The sequence below is a fragment of the Pteronotus mesoamericanus genome, unplaced genomic scaffold, assembly GCF_021234165.1.
Source record: "Pteronotus mesoamericanus isolate MK-2021 breed Mesoamerican mustached bat unplaced genomic scaffold, CSHL_Meso_final contig_74, whole genome shotgun sequence".
Classification (NCBI taxonomy): Eukaryota; Metazoa; Chordata; class Mammalia; order Chiroptera; family Mormoopidae; genus Pteronotus; species Pteronotus mesoamericanus.
The window spans coordinates 7,363,967-7,391,690 of NW_026555247.1; the positions used below are offsets into that span (position 1 = coordinate 7,363,967).

Consider the following 27,724-nt stretch of genomic DNA (forward strand, 5'->3'; position numbering starts at 1 on the left):
AACATCAGAGCCTGATGTCGGTTACAAACATAGTCATATGATCTGAATACGCCTGTTGAAAAACTAATTTTAGGAGGTGTGGATTAGAAATGTCTCACTTGTGAAAGTAAAATCCAACCACAGCAATGCATTTACCTAGGCCGTGGCATTCAGAAAGTGAAAGAAATGGTGGTGTGTTCGACCTGCTTTCGCACGGAGGCAGGAGAGCTCTGCAACCGGGTGTGGGGAGCTTGGGCAAGCGCGGATTTCTCGCCTGGGAGCGTCCGCAGCCGAGGGGGCAGCTTCAGAGCCGGATGGAGAGAAAACAGGTCAGGGTCAAGTGCTGTCACACAGGTGAGCAGGGAGGTAGCAACAGCAGAAAGGACAGGCAGGCACTTGAGCAATATGGACACAGCTAAAACGACTGGCTTCCTTCTATCAGTTTCCTTACAAATGTCCATATCCAGCTGCTTCCTTGACTGCTGTGAACTATTGTCATTGCTTTCCTGTGACACAGACGTGATTGGACCTCCATCTGTACCTAATGATGGCATTTGGTCTGCTCACCCTCCGGCCCCTGCTAGACAAGTGCAGGGCCCTCTCCCTTTAGGGCACACAGGACCCAAGCTCTCCGCGCTCCTCTTGCAGAATCTCTCACCTTGGACTCTTACCAGAGCCAGAACGATAAATGTTCGCAAAGCAGGTGTTGAGAGATGAAGTCCTGTCTGGCAGTGTGGCAGGGATTCTGCACAGCTGAAAAGGCAGAGGCCAGTGCTGGGAGTGCCGTGTGTGGGACTGGCGTGGCACTTGTGGCTAGAGCAGCATTTCTCTAACCAAGTACTGTTCTCAGCTGCTTAACTGCGTCTCATGTAAGCACCAAATGTTATTTAACAAAAACACTGAAGACTTGGCTTATGCATATCTTTACATTAGCTTCAAGGAATATCAATGAAAAATATCCGATGCTATTGAAAACACACGAGCTTGACCATGTGCACGTTGGTGGTATTTTCTTTTCTGGGGAAGAGCAGCTGCACTAGGGATAGAGGGCGCAGAGGTCAGGGCTGAGCCCCGCACACCTGGGCCCCGCACAGCTCTTCCATCAGGAACCTTTCTGCTCCGTCCGTCTTCTAGGAACCAGTGCTCCAAGGCAGTGCTGTTTTCATTAGGCAAATCAAACTTGACATCATAGAGTCCTTGGTGGAAGTAGATGCACGACATGCCTAGCCTTCTCTTTTCTTGAAGAACCCCAGGGGGCCAACCAGACTGTTACTGCCACCTAGGACCTAGGATTTCAAGCCTTGCTTAAAAGGGGTGCTGCTCTGGGGTTCTGAGTCCAAGACTGGGTGGTAACTAACCAATGGGAGATAATGGTGCCTGTGAAGAGCCGAAGATACTTGATTATGTGATCAGAAGATGACACCTAGTGCAGACTTCTTTAGTAAAGAAAAAATCACTATGCAGGTGTACCATAAACGCTTTTTTCAATGGCTTAACACACAGTACAAGCATCTGGAAACAGCAACTTAGAGTGAGATTGTGTCTTTAGCCACAATTCATGTCCCTACCATGCACTATCACAGCACTGTTCTCGTTTTCCAACTGTAGAGAATCTCTCTTCTTTCACATTACCAAACATAACTTATACTTAAGCCCTCTCTATAGCATGCTTTATGGCACATATTACTACAACTTTCTTTATATGTAAAAAAAATTTACAAAGATATTTCTGTGCATAGCGCCTGATACAGAGACCAAACCTTTAACACCTGCAAATTTTTTTTTTATAGCAATAGCAACAAGCGAAGCAGGACAACCACCACCATATTCTAACACGTGGACCCTTTACTGTCTAACTGATATGAATCAACAAAGTCGCCCATTACCGCCACCTGCACCTGGGCCTTTCCCCCAAGCAACCCTCTATTTATCTAATCCTAAGGATCTACAGAATTCACCGAAGGTTACTTCTCCAGCTTATGTGATGATGGACGACAGCAAGAAGACCAGTGCCCCACCTTTTATACTAGTAGGCTCAAATGTTCAGGAAACACAGGACTGGAAATCCCTTCCTGGACATGCTGTTGTTTCCCAGTCAGACACCTTGAAGAGATACGCTGCAGTCCAAGTGCCCATTGCCGTTCCTGCAGATCAGAAATTCCAGAAACACATCCCCAACCCCCAGAATGTTAGTCCTCCTACAAGTGGACAAGATGGCCCCAGGCCACAAAGCCCGGTTTTTTTCTCTGTTGCTTTCCCAATGGAAGATATAGCCAAAAAAGGTTCAGGATCTGGTGACAAACGTACTCCCTTTGGAAGTTACGGTATTGCTGGAGAAATAACCGTGACTTCTGCCAGTGTTCGCAGAGCAGAAACATAAAACTGGCAGGTAAATTTCCCTACCATACGTGGGCCTTAACACACTTGTGTTTCAGTATTTTGATTTGTTGGCCTGGGGACTAAGATATTTTAAAAATTAAATTGAATCGAGACGTGCAGTGACTTGGAGTATACTCTAACTTGGTGAGATTGTCTCCAGCTTCCCTACCACCAGTTATTAATAAATGCACACAGTGACTACACCATAATGACTCACCCCAAGGACTTGGTGCCTGGTACAAGAACCGATCAGCCCAGTCACCTTTGAATCCCTGCTTCTGTAGTAGCCCCCATGGAAGATGCCAAAAAGGGGATGGATTTTTTTTTAAGGGACAGTCTTTTATATGGGAATTTATAATCCATCATGTTTAAGGGGTAGGGAAGTGCAGAGACAAGCCATAAGAGCTGGGAACAACTGGAGAGCAAGGTATGAGATAAGAAATTCTATATGGAATACCCAGTCAGTGTAGTAAGAGTTTGCTCGATATTAAGAGTGAATATTTACAGTAGAATGGATAGATTGGAAACACATTAAAGAGTGCAATTAAACGTAGATAAGACAGTTCTGTCATTTTAAAATTTTTCATTCAACCAGTACTTAATGCCAGTGCTAGCCCCTCCTCCCTACGTGTACAGTAAAGTGAGCAAACCATGGAGCCTATGCCTTAGTGGAGGAAGAGCACCAAAAAGTAAATTGCAATGTGTCAAGTCCTATGAAAAAACAAGGCACAGATACAGGTGCTCCTCTATTAGGCTCAGATATAAACTGATCCCTGTGAATGAGAGGAGCCAGCCTTGCAAAGAGTCCACAGAGTCCTAGTGCAGGAAAGAGCATGGGAAATAGAGACACAGCAAGCAGGACAAAATGAGTTGGGGGAGGGGTACGTATACAGAAGCTGGAGAGGTGACGAGGGACTATAATTCAGGGACCCTGCCTACCAGGAAAGGAGATTTGGATTGAATGAGAAACCAGAAGAATGATCCTCTGCTGGCTGCTCTGTGGGAAAGAATTTCAAATCGGGGTCACTAGAAGCAGGGAGACAAGTTCAGAGGATGTAATACAGGTGTTATAACTACATACCAATGAGTTGTTACTTAAAACAATCTGGGAATTTGAAGCTGAACCTCTGATGGACAAAAGCGAGACTTCATTCCCAGACAGGGTAAGTACTACAGTTATTATACGGTGAGAGCTCTCAGTTACCAAAATCTGTTAAGGCTATTTCCATTTGTCCCTTTTTTAGACTTTTAATGGAATTGTCAAAATGGCTGTTTTCAGCATGAACTGCTAGGTGTTTTAGTGCAAATGCAGAGGTAGCTGATTAGGTCAAGAGCTTAGTAATGGAGAGCAGAAGGTTGGTTATACCTTGCATTTCTGATCTTCTACTCATTTCACATGCTCAGTTCCATGATTAAATTTAAATAATTCGCTACTTACACTATTTCTAACAGATGCTGAATAGGAGGCTGTCTGAGTCAACTTTCAAGGTCGAGTCTGCCACCAAGCATAATGGATCAATAAACTGCATGCAAGCAAAGAACCTTGTATTCTTATTTTGTAAATCAGGAGGTATACAAACAACTGAATACAACAGCCCTTACATTTTTTCAGATTTGTGACATAATAGTATTTTCCAACTCGTGTATGTATCATTTAAAAAAAAAAATCTCACTCTAGCTTTTCTAGCCAGGCATTCCCATTCGATAATTCTCTGGCGTTCTCGCCAAAGGAAGAGTCGCACCTCGTTATAATACTGTGTTCCCCCCCAGAGTGCCTACTAAGTGCCAGCCGCCGGCTCACCACTGTGCGCACCAGCAGCCGATTCTCTGACCCTGGGGACTGCAGCACCACAAGGACTTCTTTGTCAGGACGTTATTGAAAATTCAGGGAATACTATGAAGTGGCAACGTTAGTACATTTGAAAGTTTAAAAGATCACACTTTTTTTTTTAACATTCTAAAGCCTTTATTTAGCATCAGATAGATTATTTCATTATAACACTTGTTAACTTCAAGACAGCAATGAAAATAATTTACTGGCAGCTACCTAAGGCCCCTTGGAGCAATATCTCTGTCTAGAGTTGGGTGGATAAATACCATAAGATTAATAATGTACCCCAATTAAAGGGGCAAAGCTACTGTACAGTAGGTCTCCATACATAGTTTAAGTACACAGGGGCCTTGCAAACTTGAAATGCACAAGACCTCCTGTTATACAGTTTGATAGTTATAATACATGAGTGCAACTTAATTTCTCTGGTGGCACTGCCACTGGAAGGTGAAGCATTTAAAAAGGTTTGTCATTATGTAATGATAACGGTGATTAAAATCTATTTCTAGGGGATTTTTTGTGAATTGGTAGATTTTTATATATTTTTTCAGTTCAAACATGAACAATTAAACACTTCTTAACTCTAATGACTGATTATAGAATTGTCAAAGTGAATTCAGAGCACAAATAATCAAATGAAATACATTTTCAGTTTAATTCTTTAGAATTTTCAGATGAGGAATTCCTATTCTGACTATTGAGGCATTATTTTTTCTTTCTGGAGCGGGAAGGGAGAAAATTGAGAGGATTAGTTAGAAGAAAACCCATCTTATCAATGTAGTCTTTACAAAATGACATAACCTCTGCATTTGAGCACATGAACATTGTACAGGAGAATTCTAAACATTTCCAAGTTACATCTAAAACATTCAAGCATGACAGCGTAAAATATTCAAAATAACTTGATCTGGGATTACTGTATAATTTCATAAGGCTAAAGTTACATTTCAGTATAAACCTTCAGTAAATATGGCAACAGCAACCATAAAAAAGCATATTCTCCAGCAGTTCTCTTACCTCTATATAAAATAGTATTCCAAATAAGTATGTTTGGATAGCAAAATTACCCATTTTCTGTAAGACTTCCACCAACAATATCACCTTATACCCTATTTTGTTGGGTGAAATGCAAGTTATGATTGGGGGTTTGGTTTTTTTTTTTTAAAGATGAGTAGAAACCAAAGGGAAAAAAAAATTAAAAACATAGGTTTACAACTTATTTGTAGATTAGCCAAACACCCTGACTTGTCCACATTTTAATAAATGTCAGGCAAATTCAAGTAGTTTCTGTCCCAGTAGCTGCCCGAGTAAAGCCAGTCCTGTGCTCCGTTGTAGGGATTGGGACCTTGATGGAACCACCTGTTCAAAGAGACAAGACACGATTGACGGGAAACCGAAATCAGAGGGTCCCTGCTGCTGCGCTAGCTTGTAGTACATCCCTGCTGCAGCAATTCATTCTCTGAGTTCGGAATTTCCAAAGAGTGTGAAGTTACAGTTTCCCCTTTAGAGAGCATGCAGGTAGAATAATGTTCCGAAACATGTAAAGATACCTTGCAAAAGGTTTATAGATTTTCCACAGCATTTAGAAATGCTACTTCACAGAATTAGGATCTTCTGTCTAGTAGGGCTGTTAGAAGCAGTATTTTTGTCTAATTGTCCATCCTTTAGTCCCATTCCTTCCACTAGAAGTCATTCTTTTAAAGGCCATTAGAAATAAGGATTGGGGATAAAATTAAGTCTTACAACATACCCACAATAATGTGTGAGATGCCCAGTTCAGAGGAAATGCCCCCCAAACCTTAAGGCTCCATTTTAAGAAACAGCTGAATGTTAGAGACGCTGAATCACTTGTCCAAGCTAATAACTGATAATCCACTGAAATTAATCTAGTCCAGATCTTCCTGGGTCTCAATTTTCTCCATGCTAATAAGGATTCTTAGGTTACATCCTAGCTTTTAACATCCTGTCTTATCTAATTCTAGAAAGAGCTGCTCTAAACATTTTCTTGTCCTTTAAAACACATGTGACCCATTTCCCAGAGTCCCAGCTTTCTGAGGTAATGAAAATGCAAGCCTACTTGCCCAAAAGGTTCACAATTAAATTTGTGTAACATTTTCTAAATACGGTTTCGTTTTTCAGAGTAGCATTTATGGAAATAGCCTTAAATGTCTTTGCCATTCTTTCCAAATAAATTGCTTTTAAAAATATTTAACAATTAAGAGTGAGGTTAACTTTTTTTGGTAAGTCTCAGACGTTACTATTATCATTACAGAAACTCTAAAAACCCTGAGGGGGTGGGGGGAAAACGCTTCCAACTAGGCTAATTCCCTGAGCGATCATATAGTAAATGTCATTAGACCAAATTTTCAGGAACATTATTACATAAATTATTTAGCTTTTCGGACTTTTCCCTAATTAGAAAATGTATAGGTGATCAAGCTATATACTATTCAGATGGTAACCAAACTAGAAATATATTAAGGGACCATTATTTGATCAAAGTTACAGAATTTGTGTCTAATATGAAGTATAGGGTTATACTTTCCTAGGTCTCAAAAATCACAGCAGTAGAAGCACTTTGCCATCAGACCCAGCAAAGTCAAGCACTTCAGAAAAGCCAGCAAATCAAAATCAGGGTGACCAAGAATAACGTTCAAATTTAACCAAGCTTGAGGCCCTACGCCACAGGATTTCTTTTATACAAAATAGACAGGAGATAAAGTCACAATGAGACATTTCACAGGTTGGCAGATGGAACAGCAAAGGATGTTTTCTTGTTCATGCGTCAGCTAAGTTCTCTAAAGACCATGTCTGCAAGCCTCCCTTCGGGGCTCCCCTGTTCTCGGGGAGAGTCTGAACACGGCACTAGGGATGAGCACCGTGGAGTTGACGGTCTGATGGATTAGGGTTTCTTTCAACTTCTGGGTCTACTTCTGAGCATTCCCGTCTGGAAACCTCTGCTGCTGTCGGCACACCCCCTCCACATCACACCTCTCTCCCCTGTTCCCTGTCCTCCCCGGGCCCAGTATTGAGTCCACAGGCTCCTCAAGGAAAACAGGTCAGGATCATAGGCAGCCATTTTCATAAGCCGGGATCAGTTTATACTCTGAAAACCCTGGAGCCTGAACTCTCTTCGAGAGAGTGAAACGAGTATTAGCAGGAAAGTCAGCTTTTATGTGGAAAAACTTGGGACAGCTTATGTCTGAGTTTGATTTCTATGAGGCAGTTAGCCCTACCTGGAAGAAAATGTTCCTTTACAAAAGTGACCAGCTCCCTACCCAAACTGAACCAAGCTATTTAAATATGAGAAGAACCAAGTCCATGAATGTGCAATCATCTTACCACATATAGAAAAGTGCTCAAAACACATATTCTTTTGACAAAGGGTTAGGTGAATCATTTTAAAGATGTGTATCTTCATGTAAGAACTACTGGTGCTACAACACAGCTGTGAAAAAAAGCATGTGTAAGGCTCCAAAATCACTGGCAAAAAAAGATGTTGGTGCCAACAAAAAAAGTCCAAAAGCCATTGGAATGGATGATATCTAAGGTCATTTCTCATTCTAATACAAAAAAAAAAACAAACTACCAAACAACATCTGCGGAAATGCTTGCATGATTCTGTTCACATTGGCTCTAAAATACCGTAGTGGAACATCAAGTTAAAATGTGAATTATGGGCCCTGGCCAGGGGGGCTTAGTTGGCTGAAGCGTCATCCCATAAACCAAAAGGTCGAGAGCTCGATTCCCGGTCAGGACACATGCTCAGGTTGTGGGTTTGGTCCTCAGTAAGGGCGTATGCAAGACGCAACTGATCAATGTTGCTCACATAGATGTTTCTCTCCCTCCCTCCCCCTCGCTCTAAATCAGTAAGCATGTCCTCAAGTAAGGATTAAAAAAAAAAGTAAATCATGGGACAATGGTTTCTATTATGTGATATTAATGTAGAAATTTTTTTTAGTCTATTTTTTACAAAGGATTCTATTACTCGAAGTGGCAACTAAGTAACTCCTGAATCTTTAAAAAAAAACTTTCAAAACAGAGAAATTTTATTGTCTACTTTCTATTTCTGAACGGAGTCCAGAATGTTCCTTTATACAAACTGTATTTCCATTACATGTCCAATCCCTTGTATTTGAAAGAGTAAAGACATTGTCTAAATATCCTCGATATATGATACATGTGCATAAGCAGTCTTGTAATTTACTCATATAAATGTGTGTGTGGATATATGTATATATGTATATGTCTGTGTGACACACACACACACACACACACACACACACACACACACGGCCCTGAACCTCTTTTCATGCCGACACCTGTAGTTCTGGATTTTACTTCTCTGACATATGGAAAGGACTGGGTTTTGCTGGATAAGGAAGCAAGATCGTTTTCTTAATTGGCATTTACCTGTGATAATTGTGTGGGAATTTTTTAACCTTAATTTCCAAATAGTCCTTTCTCTTTGTCACACATGCAAGTCTCTCAGCCTGAATACTTAGTGTAAAGAACTTTTCCCTCAGGCCCAGGAACCACATGGCGGGGCTCACGTGAGGCGTTGCTCAAGCAGTTCACGTGTCTGATCTGCCAGCCCTGCCCGCCCCACAGGGTAGCGCCTGAGGGCTCAGCTGCCAGGTCTGAAAAACCACGCACCTCGTTTTCCAGTCCTCTTCCGACTTGGACCTGTTTTTGCGAGCTGCTCTTTGTTTTTCCTCAAGTCGTTTTTTTTCTTCACTAGCTTGATCTAAAATAACACCAATGGAAAACAGTTACAGTTATTGTACAAGAAGAGAACGCAGGCACAGTACTAAGCATAACTTTGTGGAGAAGTGCCTTCCAAATGTATTAGCATGATCTCCACTGTATCAGAACGCAAACGCCCTAGTCAAACACCGAGCTGAAATTTCAACACCTAAGTCAGTAGGAGTTTTACCAAAAAGAACCTGCTTATTCTTAAGGCCAAAAAAATGATGCCATTAAAATGCTTCAATGAAAAACTGGGCAGAGAGATCAAATGAATGTGAATTTTTCTAAATTCTTACTGAGACCTCACAGAGCTTCAGATTCCATTTGTAAGCAATTCAAACAGTTCTCCAAAATACTGTCACACTGTCTCACTGGCAAAGAGGGCCTCGGGGTGTTGAGCCAGAACAGGATTTCTCAGTGCTGGTGCTGCAGTCCGGGCCTCCGCCCCACTACGCCCATAGGAGTTCCCAGATGGGACAGCCAAAGTCTCCAGACAGAACCACATACCCCTGGGGGAAAACTGCCCCCTTTTTGAGAACTCCTGAGTTAAAAGAAATTTAACACTATGAGATAAAAAAGTGTTAACTGACCAAGGGGAGGCAAAGCTCTTTGACATTTAATTCTAAGATATATAGTAAAATAATTCGAATATACTTCAAAGTTAATGAAGATGTTATCCTTCTCTCAACTTCCTCTCTGATATTTAAGACATGCTTTTGGTTAGAACAGGCTGACGGTTGCCAGAGACGAGGGGGTTGTAAGATGGGTGAGAAGGGAGAAGGGATTAAGAAGTACAAATTGATGGCTACAAAACAGTCATGGGACGTAAAGTGCAGCCTAGGGCATATAATCCAGGATATTCTAATAACTGTGTATGGTGTCAGATGGGCACTAGAACCACTGGCGCTGGAGAAGGACATGTGCCACGTAATAGCTGTGTACGGTGTTATCGGGGGGGTCACTTGGTAAGCTGCATAAATGTCTAATCCCGATGCTGTACACCTGAAACTAATAATATTGAATATCAATTGCAATTAAAAAAATTTTTTAATAAAAGACAAAAAATATATACCTCTGTTTATATACAGTCTATTCAGTTATCATGGAGTATCACTGAAATGATGAATAAGAGCTAATAAAGCCTATCTCAGATTTCTAAATGTAAAACAGAAGTTACCAAATTAAATCAAATTTTAATGAAAAAATTCTAAGGCAGCATGATTCCAAGGGCCGCGGCCGGTTGCAGCCACGGGATCTCCAGCTGCTGCGAGAGCGAACTGGGGCAGGGCGGCTGGTCCCGCTGCTGCCACGCGCCTTCCTGATGAAACAACAGAATCTGGGAGAGATTAAAGTGCCCGTGCTCCACTGATGCTAACAAGCACCAGGAAGAAACCAAACCATCACCCTCCCCCAAATGACTTCACCAGTAACACCACTGGATGCTAGTTACCAATTTCTCCATTTTCCATGGCCCGAATGTCAGGCCGTAGCCTGCAGTCTGTCTTAGGAATCACACTCTCCATTTCCTTGTCGATTTCATTCAAAACCATTGCAAAGCTAGTGAAGTTGTACATCTGAGAAAGAGGTGAAATGTTCAAATTAACACACACCAAGGCATAAAGCAAAATGAAAACCCTGCAGGTAGAATACGTCTGATCTGACAACGAACCGTTCCCCTTTATAGCAATAAGCAGCAGCAGCCGTTCGCGGACCAGGTGTCTAAAAGCTTTCACCGCAGTCTGTACTGCCTATGAGTTGGTCTCAAAGTCTTGAAGCAGGCCTCACAGAATGAATATTCCACGTCTCTGTCAACTTTAGGTAGAACTATAAGCAAAACCAACCTTTCTATTTCCTTCACTGAAATCATTACTTGCTGTATGTGGAAGGCTTATACTGAAGAGGTTGCATCATCTTGCACTTAATGAGAGCCAGTGTTACTCCTAAGTAAGTGCTAAATAAGCCCCCCAAAGCCCCATCCCAACACATCTTCCCAGGCACCGGAAGGGATGAACAGCACCAATGCACTGGGTCTCAGAGTGAGAAGGGAAACTGCACCCAGGAGCGAGCAGAGGGACAGCCGGAGGGCGTTTCAATGACATCCTAACCTCTGCTACATCCTACCACGACTGGCCCTGCCTGCGCCAGGGAAAGAGCACATCAGAGCTGAACGTGAGAGCGAGACCACACTTGACAAGCCCAGTCTCACCTGAGCAGAGTTGGGTGGCCGCGGGGCTATCCGCCACAGGAGCACACTTCCGGGGATGACAAACACACTTTCAGAATCTGGCATTGGCATTTCATCCGACTCCTCAGATGTGCTCATCTGTAAGAACCAACAGATGAACACAATTAAAATGTTTTAAAAAGGATACCCTTAGGAATCGGAAGATCACCGTGTATTCACCGCACAGCGCCAGAACGGAAACGGCGCAGGGGCAGGGGCACCAGGCCTCCTCACTCTCGCCTCTCCGCCTTTGAGCACGGAGCAGGGAGTCTATGAAGCTAGAATGACTTAAGTGTCAAGAGTCCCGAGAGCTTGATGTGTTGCGGCATTTAGTGGTATTTGCATTTGAGACAATCAAGTGATGAGGTTATCATCATCATCACTTTTTACTAGTGTTTTAATGTTTTTAAAGCATTTTTAAAAAGACAGAATAACTCGTGTTTACTGAAGTACTGAGAATTCAAGAAAAGGTTAAATTCTTGGGGCAGGTAACAAAATAATCAATTATACAAAACTAGTGGAGTTACTGAAAGCATTCGATTTAAAAAAAAAGAATTAAAAAATGTTAGATTAAAAAAAAAACAACCCAACATTGTTTTTGGCTACCGCCCCCTTCCTCATGCCCTCGACAGGCCAGAGCTATGCTAGGAGCTCTCTCTATATTTAGTTTTTACATAATAAACCTATGAGGATATATTATTACACAGTTTTATGAGACTTTATACAGAATTTAAGCCTCTGGAAGCCTTAATACTCTTATTGTCACACAGTTACCCCAAAGCTAGAATGTTCAGTGAATATAAAGTTGAAAAGCAGCAGCGAGGAGGTGACAACACTGATGTAACGACCGACCTTCCCACAGTACCTGACAAACTTCCCGCGCATTTGACTGTGCTCAGAAATCTACGGTAGCTAGACGCGCACAGGAAGGAGACAGAAGGACACGGAGTGGATGAGTGAGCGTAATTATTCTCTCTACGGGGGTAAGGCGACTCTTCCACAAAGACTGACCGGGGATTGATGGGACGTGGGGGCAATTCTGTGGAATTTCACCAGTGTCCTTTGCTGTCCCCCACTCCACCTCTACAGAAGGACTGTGGACAACACCTGTGTTGGGGAGGCTGTGTTCGCCAAGCTGCCTCGGACTGGCTGGAGCTGCTGCAGGGGGTTTGTGTCAGGGCTCCTGGGACCCTGGCACACGTTCTCCCCCGGCACCAGTGGCCCTAACAGCCGCAGGGAAGAGTCAGCGCGCCTCCCAGGAGGAAGGAGAAGCAGGCGGGAGACGTGGACGTGAGATGGAAAGCAGAGCTGCACAGAGAGAGAAAGGGAGTGGGGAGAGCAAGAAAAAGGCCGAAGCAACAGGAGAGCAGCATGCTCTGGTCGTTTAATTAAACTCCTTTAACCTCTGGACCGTGGTTAACTCAATTTACAAAGGAAGTTTGACTCGGGAGGTCTGAGGTGAGCCTGGGAGTGGGCAGGCTCTCGGACAATGCTCAGGTTGCCAGTCCATGGACATGCTTTGAGCAGAAAGGACTAGAGCCATCTTTACTAATCAAATACTCTTCAGAGCCGTCTACATTTCTCAACTCATTTGCCAAGTACGTCCTATTATTATTCCCATTTACAAATGAAGGCACTGGAGCAGAGAGGAGGTACTGCTCATAAATGTGGAGACAGGATTCCAACCCAGAGCTTGTGCTCTGAACCATGACACAGGCCCCTCGAAAGTGATCAGTCCTCAAGTATTTCCTGTCCCAACATGTGCAATCTTCCTGTAGCGCTCGGCCCTCCTGCCTGGAGGAAAGGGGCAAGAGTCTGCCGAACCTTAGGGCCTCCCTAGGCCCTGCGGCAGGAAGCTGTGTGCCTCACACTGGGAAGTTCTATCGAACGTTACCTGTCCTATAGGAACGAAGTCTAATAACAGAAGGACAGCCGTCCTGGAATGACTCTCTTCACGTATTAACTTCAGTGATTTAGAGATAAGGGAGAGGGCAACCAAAATGCTAATAAGCATGAAAATGTAGGAGGTAATTTTTAATATTTTAAAATATTCAATGGATCTCTACTTCTAATGTCCATAAACAGAAAGAAAAAAACCCCTGTCTCACTGAGATGGACTCTGCCATTCCAAAGCTACGTGAGTTCCCTCAAAGCGCCATGGGCGCCTGCGCACAGTTACAGGAGTGGCGGACACCCACCTCTGTGGGAGACTGTCAAAAATTCACTGCTAAGGCGGGTTATCTGTCCATTAAAGACTTAGAGAGGTATGCCAGTTATACCTCAACCAAAAAAATTCATGGAGAAAAATTACATGCATTAGCAAGAAAAAAAGAGGTCAACTCATGACCCAGTAACAGGCCACCTCCAAAAGAATTAGTACAAATTTAAGAGTCCAACGATTCCTTTGATACCACCGTATGGGATGTTCACCTGTTTGCTGTTCTTCTTCTCTTCTGTATTTTTCTTATCATTTTTTTTGAAAGCATCGAATGTGGCAGGGTCCACACTATATAAACATTCAGTCCACTTCCCATAGAGGGCGCAGAGCTTCTTCTTGCTGTCAAGAGAAAGAGATGTTAAGCCAACAATTGAACCAACATTTTGCTATAATTGAATTTTATTATAAAGATGCTTATGAATTTGATTCCTAAGAGAAATAGGTATTTCCTCATAGAAGATGTTTCAACTTGTCGAAATGCTTGCTTCCTAGGTTATAGCAGCAGACTTTAATACTGACATTTTATTTATAAATAAATAATTAAATAAATAGTGACTTATACTAGTCAACATTTAAAATGAACACTTTACCTTTTATCTTGAATGTAGCCTTCGACTTTGTGTAATTCCTTACCAAAAAGGCCACATGGCTTGAAATTCAGCACACATTTGTCCCCAGTCCTAAGAAGGAGATAGGAACCTCAGATTACCATTCAACACAGAAGATGCATTAGAGAAGGATGATTATGACAACCTTTCTAGCAGCATTTTTCTACTGGGCTCACCATTAAAAAGGTAAGCAAGGTTCATAAAGAATAAGTGATTTATTGCTATGGAATGAATATTTGTGATTCCCCTCCATAATTCACATATTGAAGCCCTAATCCCCAATGTGATGGTATTTGGAGGCTATTAGGTCATGAGGGTGGAGCCCTCATGAATAAGATTAGTGCCCTTAGAAGAGACACAAATGATGATCTCTCTCTCTCTCTGCTGTGTGAGAACACAAAGAAGGTACCCATCTGCAAAACAGGAGGAGGGCTTCATCACACATCAAATCTGCTGGCACACTGATCTAGGATTTCCCAGACTTCATGACTGGGAGAAATAAATTCCTGTTGTTTAACCCAGTCTGTGGTATTCTGTTATTGCAGCCCAGGCTGACTAAGACACTTGCCTAAGGCCACAAAGTAGGTTTTGAACCCATCTCTTTTTAAGTTTTATGTTCCTCCAGCCCCACTCATGCTGTGTGAATAATACAAACTAAACAATATAAGCAATACTAGCTGAGGTTGGAATTAAGATTCACAGAGGCTGGGGTAGCTCAGCGTACACCTAAGTCTTCACTAATCAGAAATTTGAATGAACTCTGTTCATTAAATGAATGGGCTTCTATTCATTTAACAGTTATATGGCCTGTTCTGAATTTATCTAGAGCTTTTTTTTTTTTTTTAAATGAAGTTGCTGATACCAGATGAGGACAACTGAAAGCACAGATAACTACCCTAAAGCGTCTTACTTGTGGTTTGTGATTTCCACATTGCCATACTGCTCAATCCAGAGTTTACCCACAATGATATTATGTACACAGCAAGTAGGATTGGTCCATGTATATGCTTCATTGTGTCTAAAAAATAAAAATGAAACCAATATCCAGAAAAATAAGCAAGAAGTGTTATTTTGTTTAAAGAATTATTTTTCTCAAATGCCATTAACTAAGGTAACAAATCAGAGCACTACAGATAACCAGATCTATTGGCATTAACTCACAGTAAAACAGGTATCATTTGACTACTTTATTGTTTCTTAAAAGGATGTAAAAGCTTAAGGAAAAAACTATACTTCAACCAAACTCCAAATAAACTATGTTTATAATCATCTAAGGCAACCAAAAGTTAGGTGAAAATGTATTTGAAAAATTAAATTAGAAGTAGAAAATAAAAATGAAGGCCTATTATTTAGCACTTTCCAGATAAAGTACCCTCTGGCTCATCAAAAGTAAAAACTCATATATGTGAATAAGCTCCAGTTTCACATGTGTCCAGGACATCACATAAACAGGACGATACAGTGAGGAACCATCAGAGAATAGCTTCTTCAACTTGTATAATGGATTTTAAATTCTATATATCAATAATTTCTTCTTCTTTCTTTTTTCTGAGTAGTATTCTATTGTATGGTTTAACCATTCACTCACTGAAGAACATTTAGGTTGCTTTCAGTTTTGGGTGACTATAAATAATAATACTATAAATATTTGTGTACAGGTTTTTGTGAGAATATTAAGTTTTTCTCTCTCTAGAGTAAATACCTATCAGTAGAATTGGTGAGTCATATGTTAAATATCTGGTTAACTTTATAAGATCCTGCCAACTGTTCTCCTGAGTGGCTCAATCATTTTATATTCCCACCAACAATATATGAAATTTCTAGTTGCCCTGCATCCTTGCCAACATTTCATATTGTCATTTTAAAAAAATACTTTGATTTTAGCCATTGTGAGTTCTGTATTTCTCTAACGATTAATGCTGTTCAGCACCCTTTCATACACATCTCTGTCACCACGTATCTCATTTGGCGAATTATCTGCACACATTTTTTTTTCTCAAGCTTTTATTCTGCTATTTGTTTTCTTCTTGTTGACTTTTTAGAGTTCTTTATTCTGTTTAAAAAGTCTTTGTAGATAAAAGACTTGTTAGATAAATGATTTGCAAATAATTTTTGCCCTTCTACAGTTTGTCTCTTCATTCTCTGAACAGAGTCTTTCACAGAGCAAGTTTTTCATTTTAATAAAATCTAATTTACCAATTTTGTCTTTTCTGGATTGCACTTTGGAATTGTATCCGTAAGACATTTTTGCTAAATCTAAGGCCATCAAGATTTTCTTCTATGTTTTTCTTCCAAAAGCTTTATAGTTGTACATTTTCTTTCAGTCTATAATCTATTTTGTGTTGCTTTTTATAGAACATGTGAGACATAAGTTGAGGTTCATTTTTTTAACATATGGATGTCCACCTGTTCCCACCCCTTTTGTGGAAAGGACTATCCTTCACTGAACTGCTTTTGTACCTTTGTCAAAAATCAATTGACTATATTTCTGTGGGCTAATTTATAGACTCTCTTCACTGTTCCATGGACATACGTGTCTATCCTTCTTGCCAGTATCACAATCTTGATTATAACAGTTTTAAATTAAGTCTTAACATTAGGAAGGGGGAGTCTGCCAGTCTGTTCTTTTTAAAGTTGTTTTAACTGTTCTATTTAATTTGCCTTTCCATAAAAATTTTAAAATCGCTGTCTCCATATCTATAAAAAAATCATCCTGGGACTTTTATTTGGATCATGTTAATATAGACTGCTCATAAATCAATTACGGGAGAACTAACATCTTAACTATGTACACTGAGGCTTCCCAATATATTGAGACACTGTATGTCTCTCCATTACTCAGATTCTGCTATTGAGCCTATCCTTGTTATTATATTTGTCACTGCATTTTTCAATACTAAAATTTCCAAAACTACTTCCATTTCTTTGCTAGACTCTCCTTCTATTCATTTTAAGAGTCTTCATCTTTATTTCTTGAAACACAGTTATAGTAGCTGCTTTAAAGTCTTTGACACAAATTTCAGTACCCAAGTACCTTGGGGTTAGAGTCTATCAATTGTTTTTCCATTTTGAGTTGTTGACCTTTTCTGGTTTCCCTGCATGATAAATAATTTTGGATAGTACTTTGAACATCTGAATATTCCTGGGTCCTCTTACAATCTTCTGGAGAATATTGAGAGTTTTGTTTTAGTAGGCAATTACTATAGTTTCAGACTGTAAGTCCTAACCCACTTTCTGTGGCCTCTGATTCTAGTGCCAATTTAAGTTTCAAAGCCTTTTTAGTGCTATTCAGATCCATCCCTCCACAGTCATCTGGGGACCTGGACATCGGTCCACATGACAGTTCTGATCTCAAGGCCTTTGGTGTCCCATTTCATATCGTTTCAACGCACAAGCACGAGGATGATCTTACAAATTCAAACATAGCTTCATGGAATCCCTTTCTTGAGCTCGATTTTCCCCACACTCTCAGACACCAGAGGGCTCTGTCCTCTGGCCTTTGGCCAGCAAAGGGGTTTTAGCCATTCTGTGCTGTACTGCACTTTCCACAGCTGGGTCTTCCTCTGGGGCAAAGAGGTGAGAAAAAAGAGGGAAAAAAAGGAGCAGGGATTCTCCTCTCACTCCCTGAACCACAGAGTCTCTTTATCCAGTTCCTCTGGCCAAGGGGAAAGACTTTTTCTGAGCGTTAGGTCTGTGTGGGTGCTGCTGCCGCTGCCACTATGGGAATATAGCTGCGGGCCCTAGAGTCTGCTTAGGGGTAAGGCAGGGAGAGAAGAGGAAAAAGGGTTTTCCTCATTCCCTAAATTCTACAAAGATATCTTTCCAGACCTTCTCACCAGAAAGAGAGGGTCTGTCCTGGAACTTTCCTACCTGCCTGCACTGCCCAGGTTTGGGATTTGGGCTCCTCTGACTCCAAGCCAGGACGGGGGGCGGGGAGAAAACCAACATGCTCACTGCCGTATCGGTTTTGGGTTTTTATTTCTCTCCCCAATCAATCTGCTATCATTTACTTGCCAGGGTCCTTGGACAGTTGCTTTATGTCATCTGTCCAGGTCTTTAGTAAACAGTAGGAAAGAAAGGCTAACATGGGCTTAGCGTAGATAACTACAACTGAGACTACCTTTGAAATGTAAAGCTAATCTTTTTTTCTGTTGGAAGAGAACTTCCAACTTACCTCATGTCTAAGACATGACACACAATTGTTACTTCAATAATTGACAAAGTGAATTCATTTTGATAGATGGTTAAATAAAACATTATTGCCATTGATATACAGAAAGCTTGTTTCCCAAGAGCTGCCATGAAGTGATCAACTCCATCTACCTTAAAAGAGATCCAAACACGACAGTCAAACATTGAGTTAAAATACACTCAGACTGATTAACAAGGGCTATCACCGTGTTTCTTAGATTCTTTTACATGAAGTTAAATAACTGATGCTTTATAAGAGCTGTTTCTTTATCTCCAGCTTTTGAACAAGATCAGGTCTGGGCGCAAACACATATACTTATGTGTACATGTGTATACAAAGGGCCTGATTCCAACTTACTCAAGCAGCTCCAAGGTGATGGTTCCTTTGGGTTCTGCTTCTACACTCTTCCCCCAGAACTTCAGTTTGGGATAGATTGAGCCATGAAAGATGAAATCATTGTTTAATCCTTCAGCATGAAATGCACTAATGGGTGGGTGATGGCTGACCTGCTCGGAGATGAGTCTGAAACCAAGGTCTTCTCTGAAGATTTAAAACAAACAAAAAACAAACAAACAAACAAAAAACCCACAAAAAAACATTGTAATGAATTCCTATCATCGAATGTGTATCTTATTGTCATTTCAGTCAAAAAGTATTAAACATGCTCAACAAAGTAAACAAGTCTTTGTTATCTTGATGAAAGAACACCTTGCTATATTAGAAACTGTACAAATGCACCCCAAACTACTAAATCCAATGTTATTATAATTCTAACTATTTAAACATATTAAAATAAAGAACACCCATATGAATTTAGGTGAGTTGCACAAATAGATAATATTAGCCATGTAAATTTAAAACTTACCATTCTGTTTTTACTGAGAGAGGAGTCTAGTGAGTCCACTTTCAAATCTCCAGAGAATAAATGAGGTCAAAACTTGTGCAAAAAAGTGGAATATTCACAAAAACTGAAGCCAAATGACTTCCCTAACTGCGTATAGACAAGAAGCAGGCTATAGCAAGCAGGCAGAGCTACGGGTGCGGGCGCGTCCACTGCCTTCATGGCAACAGTGTAAATTTATACTGATATATTTGATATGGTTGTTAAAAAAACCCAGTCATATCTTGTGATAAACATAAGAGCAGGACGATAACCCCACATGGTCAAGAATAATGATATTCTAATTACTTTTTATAATGGTACATTTACATTTGTTTTCATATTTTTCACATGGTCTCTAAAATAGTAAGTAGCATAGAAACAAATATCAAAATCATTAACTTGCTCCAGTCTCACAAAATTGTTGTTGGTGATGCTCAAAACATGTATTTTTCTCTTTCATTTTAAAGGCTATATGAATCATGCAAATTCAACAATTCATCTGCAATAGAGTGAAAGATCTTACCGGACTAACTCGTAAGTCTCTCCCAGCAGCGGGTTGAAGGGCTTTCCAGTGCGTTCCCACTGAGAAGCAACAGCAGATACGGCAAATGCAGCTACACACTGTGGGAAGGGGCATTAGGAGAAGTGAAAAATAGCCTAGCCTGCTCCTCCTCCTTTCAGGAACTGAAATTCTGCTTAAGACAGTAAATTATAAAATTATTTTGAGGGGTTTAATTATTTTGAATTTTTATATTCAAATGGCTCTAGCAACATGGATATTCAGAATGGAAATTACTCAGAGTCTCTTTCTGGAGTGTCACTTCCAACTGTGCTTTCGGAACACCCTCAGGGTGCGACAAATTCCCTCAAGGGTGTTTAAAGAACTCTCAAACCCCAAATTGCTTTATTTACTTATTTTTAGAGAGGGGGCAACGGAGGGAGAAAGAGAAGGAGAGAAATGTCGATGTGCGATCAGTTGCCTCTCACATGCCCCTAACGGGGGATCTGGCCTACAACCCAGGCATGTGCCCTGACTGGGAATCGAACCTCAAAGAGAAAACCGTTTGGTTTGTTGGCCAGTGCTCAGTCCACTGATACGCCAGCCAGGGCTCAAACTCCAAATTACTTTTAATTTCTTCAAAATTTCTAAACAGTACCATACTTTTAGGATAAGAGAGAAGATAAAAGTAAACAAATTGATGTCAAGCCCAATGAGGTTAGAAAAAGCTGATTTATATTAAATGAAAGAACCAGGAGATTCCATTTAGAATGTTCTTGCTTTGTATGAAGCAGAACAATGTATCTGCTATATTCTCCTGTATCCAGTCCTTCCGCATAAATCACATAAACATCTTCTATTTAAAAGAAAATTAAAAAGTGCAATTCCTTGTTGCCTTTTGTTTTAACCTAGAGCAGTGTGTGCATGTTTATATACACATAAGCACACATGTACGTATTTGTGTGTGCATGTGTGTGCATTCATTCCCTTTTAGAATTCCGAGAAAGTCTGAAAGGAGAAACGATGAGTTTCTCCCCGACACAATGCTTCTTGCTAAAACGAAGACTCAGAAGTAGCTCACCAACATCCAGGCTTGGCTACGGACCACCTTCCGCCCCTCCTGCAGCTCTCTCCGTCCTTCCACTACAGGGGAACTCTGGCTAGGGGAGAGCAGCGCAGGGGAGTGCAGAGGACGCTCCAAACATGCCGACTGTATTTTAATTACGCTCCCCAACCTCATATTGGACTTAAAACCTATTCTGTGTCAGTGTGTTTGGGGTGGGGGACTAGGAGGGTGAGAGTGGAAGAGAAGCCTCTAAGAATTAAACCTTTTCCAGCGCTTGTTTTACACACACCTGCATCCTTTCCACAGGATCAGAAAGCGAACTGGCCTTGTGGATGAGGTATGTATGCTCCATATATTCAGTGAGTCGCTGTAGGAAGCTCAAAGGCTCATTAAATATGACTGGCATCGTAATCTTGGATAGTTCCTATTTAACAAAAAGAAAATAGTTATGTCCTATATATGCAGCAAATTTAACCACTCCTATCCTTACATAACATAATCCTAGAAAGGAAGTCACAGAAAATAGCAACTCATGAAATTTAATGTAAGTGCAATTTTACAAATCTTTCCAGAGCACCTGACAGTACGCAGTGTATTGTTGTAGGCCTTGAAGGAAACACAGAGGTTACCTAAGGAGCTCGCAACCTAGTGGTGGACATGAGATGATGACTATTGATACATCTGCTCTAGATCGGAATTAGGAAATGGGCTCTAAAGGTGAAAGACATAAAAAGCAAAGATCCCTGATCAAGATACATGCAAAAATCCTCAACAAAATGTTAGCAAACTGAAATCAGCAGTCTCTCAAAAGGATCATGCACCATGATCAAGCGGGATTTATGCCAGGGATGTGAGGATGGTTCAACACCTGCAAATCAATCAATGTGACGCACCACATTAACGAAATGCAGATTTAAAATAATATGATCATTTAAGTAGACATAAAAAAGCATCTGACAAAATTCAACATATTTTCATAATAAAAACCTTAAAAAAATCAGGTATAGAGGGAATGCACCTCAACATAATAAAAGCCATATATAACAAGCCCACAGTTAACATCATATTCAATGATGAAATGCTGAAAGTTCTTCTTCTAAGATCAGAAACAAGACAAAGTTGTCCACTCTCACCACTTTTCGTAATATAATACTGAAAGTTCTAGTCAGAATAATTAGGCATGGAAAAGAAATCAAAGGTAACCAAATTGGAAAGGAAGAAATAAAACTGTCACTGTTTGCAGAAGACATGCTATTATATATGGAGAACCCTAAAGACTCCGTCAAAAAAAATGGTTTGAACTAATAAACAAATTCAATAAAGTTGCAAGTTACAAAAATTAATATGCAAAGATCTGCTACATTTCCATACATGAATAACAAGCTACCAGAAAGCAAAACAAAGAAAATAATCCTAATTACAATATTTTCAAAAATAAAATACTCATGAATAAATTTACCCAAGGAGGCAAAAGATTTAAGCATTGAAAACTGTAAGACATTAATAAAAGAAATTGCAGAAGACAGAAAGATGTGGAAAGATATTCTGTGGTAATGGGTTGGAAAAATTAGTATTGTTAAAATGTCCATACTATCCAAAGTGATTTATAGATATGATGCAACCCCTATCTAAATTGTAATTTTTCACAGAAAGAGAAAAAATAACTAAAATTTCTATGGAACCACAGAAGATCCTGAATAGCCAAAGCAATCAAGGAAAAAGAACAAAGCTGAAGGTATCACATTTCCTAATTTCAAACTTTATTACAAAGCACCAGTAATCAAAACAGTATGCTATAGGCATAAAAACAGATACACAGATGAGTGGAATAGAATAGAAAGCACAGAAATAAATCCGAGGATGTACGGTCAATTAGTTTTGGACAATGAAGCCAAGAACATACAATGGGGGAAGAAGAGTCTCTACGATAAATGGTATTGAACAAACTGGACAAACACATGCAAAGGAAAGAAACTGTTTCCCTATTTTTACACCATACATAAAAACCAATTCAAAATGGATTTAAAGACTTTTAACATAATAACTGACACTATAAAACTCCAAGAAGAAAACACATTGGTCTTGCTGATAATTTTTTGGATTTGAGACCAAAAATGAAGGCAACAAAATAAAAAATAACCTAGTGGAACTACATTAAACAAAAAGCTCATGCACAGCAAAGGAAATTATCAACAAAATGAAGAGGCAATCTACTGAATGGAAAAAAATATTTATATATTATATATCTGATAAAGGATTAATATAAAAAAATATAAAGAACTCACACAACTCAACAGCAGAAAAACAAACAGACAATTAAAACATTGGCAGAGAAACTGAATAGATGTTTTTCCAAAGACATACAGAGGTATGTAAAAAGCTGCTCAACATCACAAATGATCAGGGAAATGCAAACCACAGTAAGATGTGTTAGGATGGCTATGATCAAAAAGACGAGGGATAAATGCTGGCAAGAAGGTGGAGAAAAGGAAACCCTTGTGCACTGCAGGTGGTTATGTAAACTCACACAGCCACTATGGAGGACAACTTGGAGTTTCCTCAAAAAATTAAAAATAAAACTATCATACGATCCAGCAATCCCACTTTTGAGTATATATTCAAAGGAGAGGAAACCATTACCTCAAAGAAATATCATACTACCATGCTCTCTGCAGCATTATTCCACTGATACCTTGCCGCCTCCAGCTCCTGGAGTTCCAGGATCTGTATCACACAACTTAGCATTTGATTATACATTAGATTATGTCACCTGCTGTTGTGTCATGACCAGCTTATCCTGCTAGCTATACAGTAATACAATTCCTGAAGGGAGGCATACAGTCCCTGCATCATCTGCCTGTATCCTCATCACTCAGGGGGAGAGGGGCACATTGCTAGCACCCCCCGCCCCAGATGCTCCTACGTATTCCCAATGCCCACAGAGTTTATTCCTGTTCAAGCATTTATCACAATGAATTGCATTTTCCTGCCTCCTTCATTGGAACGCAAGCTCCTTGAAGGCAAAACCATCTTGTTTAATGAGTCACAACAGTTCACACAGCAAAATGTGAAAAAGTATTATTTATAGACATAAAAAAAATTAGAAAGTTCATAGCACCAAAAAGTTAACAGTTGTTGTCTCTAGGAGGTAGCGGTACAGGTAATCTTAAATATCTTCTTTATGCTTTTCTGTATTTTCCAAATTTCCTAACATGAATATTTATTGATCTTCCATAGGGGAAAAACAAGAGATATTATTTCAAAATCCAGTACTTCTAACCTAGTAAAAGGAAAGGATATTTACATTATGCTAACCATAAAGCATACAAGAGAAAAGCAAAGTGTAAGTGGCATGATAGAAAAAGTGGATCAACAAAATACCTTCAGGCTAGTCCAGTCCTAAATTCCAAGGACAGTAAAGCATTTGGGTTAAAAGAGTAAGTGGTGGACAGAAAGTGGAAGGGTGGGAGCCAGGGGCAGGGGAACGGGGAGTCAGTGGTTAACGGGTACTGACTCCCAGTTCTGCAAGATGAAAAGACTTCTGTGGGAAGCTGGTGGTGACAGCAGCACAGTGTTAATGTATCTGATGCCACCGAACCGTGTTCTAAAAAAACAGGTAAGATAGCCAATTTAATATAATTTACTCTATTTACCAATTTTTTTTTTTTTAAAGAAAAAGGAATGGGCTCTGAGACCAAATGCCCCTCAGTGTCGACTGCTTGTGTGGTCATAGGTAAGTCCCTCAGCTTCCCCCCAAATGTGGATTTCATTATGTACCTTCACAGGGCTTGTAAATATTAGATTAATTCATATAAAAACACGTAGAATAGTGCCAGGCAATAGGGTTAGCGATCCTCCTCATTATTATTAACAGTACGGGAAGAGTGCCAAGTTCTCCAAAACTGCACAGAGGCAGCGTGGCCTCAAAGGTTGGGGTACTTCACCCTGCTGCCTGGGCAGCTGAACTATAAACTGCTTAGAGCAGCCTGGCTTTCGAGTTCCTGCTTTAAGGGTAAGGGAGTGAAGGACAGGACACTGCTCCTCCTGGAGCCCTGGCCAGGAGGGGTCGCTGCAGGTCCTGCTGGCACGTTCTCACTGCTGGCTGGCTGGCTGTCCCAGACAATCACCAAGACCACAGCAGGGGTGACGAGAGCCTATCCTGAGTACTACGTGACAAACTCTGCTGCTTCTGGCTCAGCTCATCTTGTACTCCACATTTCACTTTGTTGAGCACAGTAATGGTGAGATTATTTTAAAGAAATGCAAAGGATTCATTTATTAAAGAAACGAAGAACATGATCTATAAATTTGTTTCTGGATATTTTTTTCCTAAAAAATATTACAAAGACCATAAAGTGCTCACTGAGGGAATGAGAAATATGTCGGGCATGACGTAGCATTTTATCCCTTCCCTAACTGTGGAGGATTGGACGGGAATCCTGGCCTAGGGACTTAATCTTTCAACTTTAAAGCAACTCTGTGTATGTTGCTATTTCTTCACACATATGTTGCTGGGAAAATATATGACATAGGCAGAATGGGAAAGGAAAGCACCTACTAGCCCTCTAGCTAGACATGACTTCAGTCAGCAAAGCAATGAAGAGTGTGGTATAAACTCTGGAGACCAAGGCATGAAGGACCATCACTTCTATGGGTAGATTAGTCTTTAATCATTTGGAAAGCTCCTAAAATTCTAAAAGGTTTTTTAAATCCAATTTTGAAATCTAGAATAATTTAAACACCTCTCTCTTTCTTTTGGTAACTCATAATGTAAGCATGCAGGGAAAGGTAGTGGCAGGCACCTGGGCGAAATAACGAAGGAGTGGGAGGGAAAGAAAAAGACCTGAGCGAACATATGCACATAAATCCAGGTTGCCAGAAAAAAAACATTTCGACCTTGCAGAAAAGTATAATGCACTATTTAAAAAAATAGCAATGGACTTGCAATCTGATTTCTTCTATTAGTCTGTAATTATTTTTAAATAATCTTACAATTATTTTAATTAAAAAAACTACAGTTCCCTGGATATGTAATGAAAAACTCAGTGACACTAACTATATTTTGTTCCCTCTTGGAAATTCATGAAAATACCTTTTTTTTAATAAAACTTCCTATAGAATGAGCTTTGGTATTGCATTCACTAGATGTTGCACACAACTAATTAGTATTGCATATACTTCAATAGGAAAAGTAACAATGTACCTTATGAAGGTCAAGTTTCAGGAGGAAACATTAGCTAGAATACTTTTTATCACTGAGAGCTTCAGGCAGCTGGAAGATTAAATATTGATGCCAGGCAATTCTACCTCATGACCCAGCTAAAAGCAAAGTTTAAATTTATCTATGCAAATTAATAGCAACCAATGATGAAACTGAAGCAACTCTTAATTGTGACTGCTCATCAGCTGATAAACTGAGAGGACCAAAAGAGAGAGAGGGAGAGAGGGAGAGAGTCTCAGAGAGCGAGCTGCTTCATCACTTAAGCACTACAGAAACAAAAGGTAAGGCCAAGTTTGATCTCAACAGAAATGGAAAATATTTTATATATGTAAAGTCTAGCATCGCAATGCCCAAATGTGTGCATATTTAAGATCTGGGTTATAGAGAGAAATTCAGCCTGGGTCTTAGGCTACATCTGTCTGCTCCGCAGCCAGCCCGAGGGCAGCGTCCTCACCCAGGTGCGTGACCCAAGCGCTAAGGAGGCTTCTAGGCTCTTCACTGATGGTAAAGTGCTGGCTCTGTTCCTTGGATGTGTCTTCCAGAGAGTGAAGTTGGCAGGGAATCCTTTCTCTATGACTCCGCCACATGCCACAGCTAGCATGTATGTAGAAAGTCATCCTTCTTACATTTAAGAGCCTCAAGAGGTTAATAAAGGTCTCTTTCTTACCTTGTGCTACTCACTGTGCTCCCTTTTCACAAGATGTCTATCATCAACTAGTTTATCATGGCATAAGACGTTCTTGCCATCTGAGTACCACTGATTCTGTCTAAAGCAGTCACACTAAGACATCACAAGACAGCCCTCCTGGGACCATTCTAGGAGAGCCGTTTGAAGAGGCCCTCGTGCCTTCTGCTCTTGGTCACACCACAGTTGCACAGCTCCCTCAGACCAGCCCAGGGGGAACAAGACAGGGGTATGTATGAGTGGAAGATACCGACACAGAAATGAACGAACTATGGAGCAAGAAAAGGATGTGCGTTTGTGTGTGAAATGAACCATATTATGGACACCTTGGCGCAGCCAGTGACAAAAACAAGGAGGAAAAGAAGAAAAAACCCCACAAAACTATGAGGAAGAAGGTAAACAAAGAGGTATTCCTTTCATTCTTCCTGCCTAGTAGCTGAGTATTTTCAGCCCCTGGAAGGCAGGGCCAGCCCTCTTGCTGGGGGCCATCGGCCAGCTGGGAGTGTGGAAGGACACCACTAGTAGCCCTGGCTGGGAGCTGGCTGAATCACAGTCTCTACTGCATTCACTCAAGGCACACAGACTGTCCGGTAGCCCTGGCTGGTGGGGCTCGGTGGACTGATGCCGGCCTGTGAACCAAAGGGTCGCTGGTTCAATTCACAGTCAGGGCACGTGCCTGGGTCGCAGACCAGGTCCCCAGTAGGGGCGTGCGAGAGGCAACCACACAGTGATGTATCTCTCCCTCTCTTTCTCCCTCCCTTCCCTTCTCTCTAAAAATAAATAAATAAAATCTAAAAAACCCCCACCAAAACAAAAACAAAAATACTGTCGAGTGGATTCCTGAGCAGAGATGCTTCAAGGAACAGACGTCCAGGTGCTCGTCCTCCACGCTGTCCGTGACACAGAGATCTGATCAGATCACTGGGGAGAAGCAGGATGGCGCCATAGGAGGAGTTTGCCCAAGGCAATGGTAAACAGCCTAGAACAGGGCTGGCTGGGAAGCTGAAGGCCACCCGAGACCTGAAAAATTGGACATCAAAGAAGTGCTCTGGGGCTGTCTCCCTCAAGGATGCCTCAACTGTGCTGCAGCTGCCTGGATTTCCCAACAGGTGGTATTTTGGATGGGAAGGAACTCCCGCACCTCCTAGGATCGGGCTGGCCTGGCAGAGGGTAGCAGGGTTATTTTTCTT

The 27,724-nt window shown here is 40.8% G+C and overlaps 1 protein-coding gene and 1 pseudogene across 6 annotated transcripts in view; one reads left to right on the forward strand and one right to left on the reverse strand.

Moving 5' to 3' along the window:
* Nucleotides 1–4,299: 4,299 nt before the first annotated feature.
* OSBPL1A (oxysterol binding protein like 1A) overlaps nt 4,300–27,724 on the reverse strand; it is a 216,890-nt gene continuing 193,465 nt past the window's right edge. For all 6 annotated transcript variants that reach the window (XM_054583461.1, XM_054583460.1, XM_054583462.1 and 3 more), the window contains 10 exons: nt 20,918–21,052; nt 19,587–19,684; nt 18,538–18,720; nt 14,899–15,006; nt 13,971–14,060; nt 13,593–13,719; nt 11,145–11,261; nt 10,389–10,512; nt 8,846–8,936; nt 4,300–5,548 (listed from right to left, as the gene is read on the reverse strand). In XM_054583461.1, coding sequence (XP_054439436.1) covers nt 5,446–5,548; nt 8,846–8,936; nt 10,389–10,512; nt 11,145–11,261; nt 13,593–13,719; nt 13,971–14,060; nt 14,899–15,006; nt 18,538–18,720; nt 19,587–19,684; nt 20,918–21,052 — 1,176 coding nt within the window. In that variant the 3' untranslated portion in view covers nt 4,300–5,445. The remainder of the gene's footprint in view (nt 5,549–8,845; nt 8,937–10,388; nt 10,513–11,144; nt 11,262–13,592; nt 13,720–13,970; nt 14,061–14,898; nt 15,007–18,537; nt 18,721–19,586; nt 19,685–20,917; nt 21,053–27,724) is intronic.
* LOC129078963 (uncharacterized) lies at nt 10,152–10,265 on the forward strand (annotated as a pseudogene).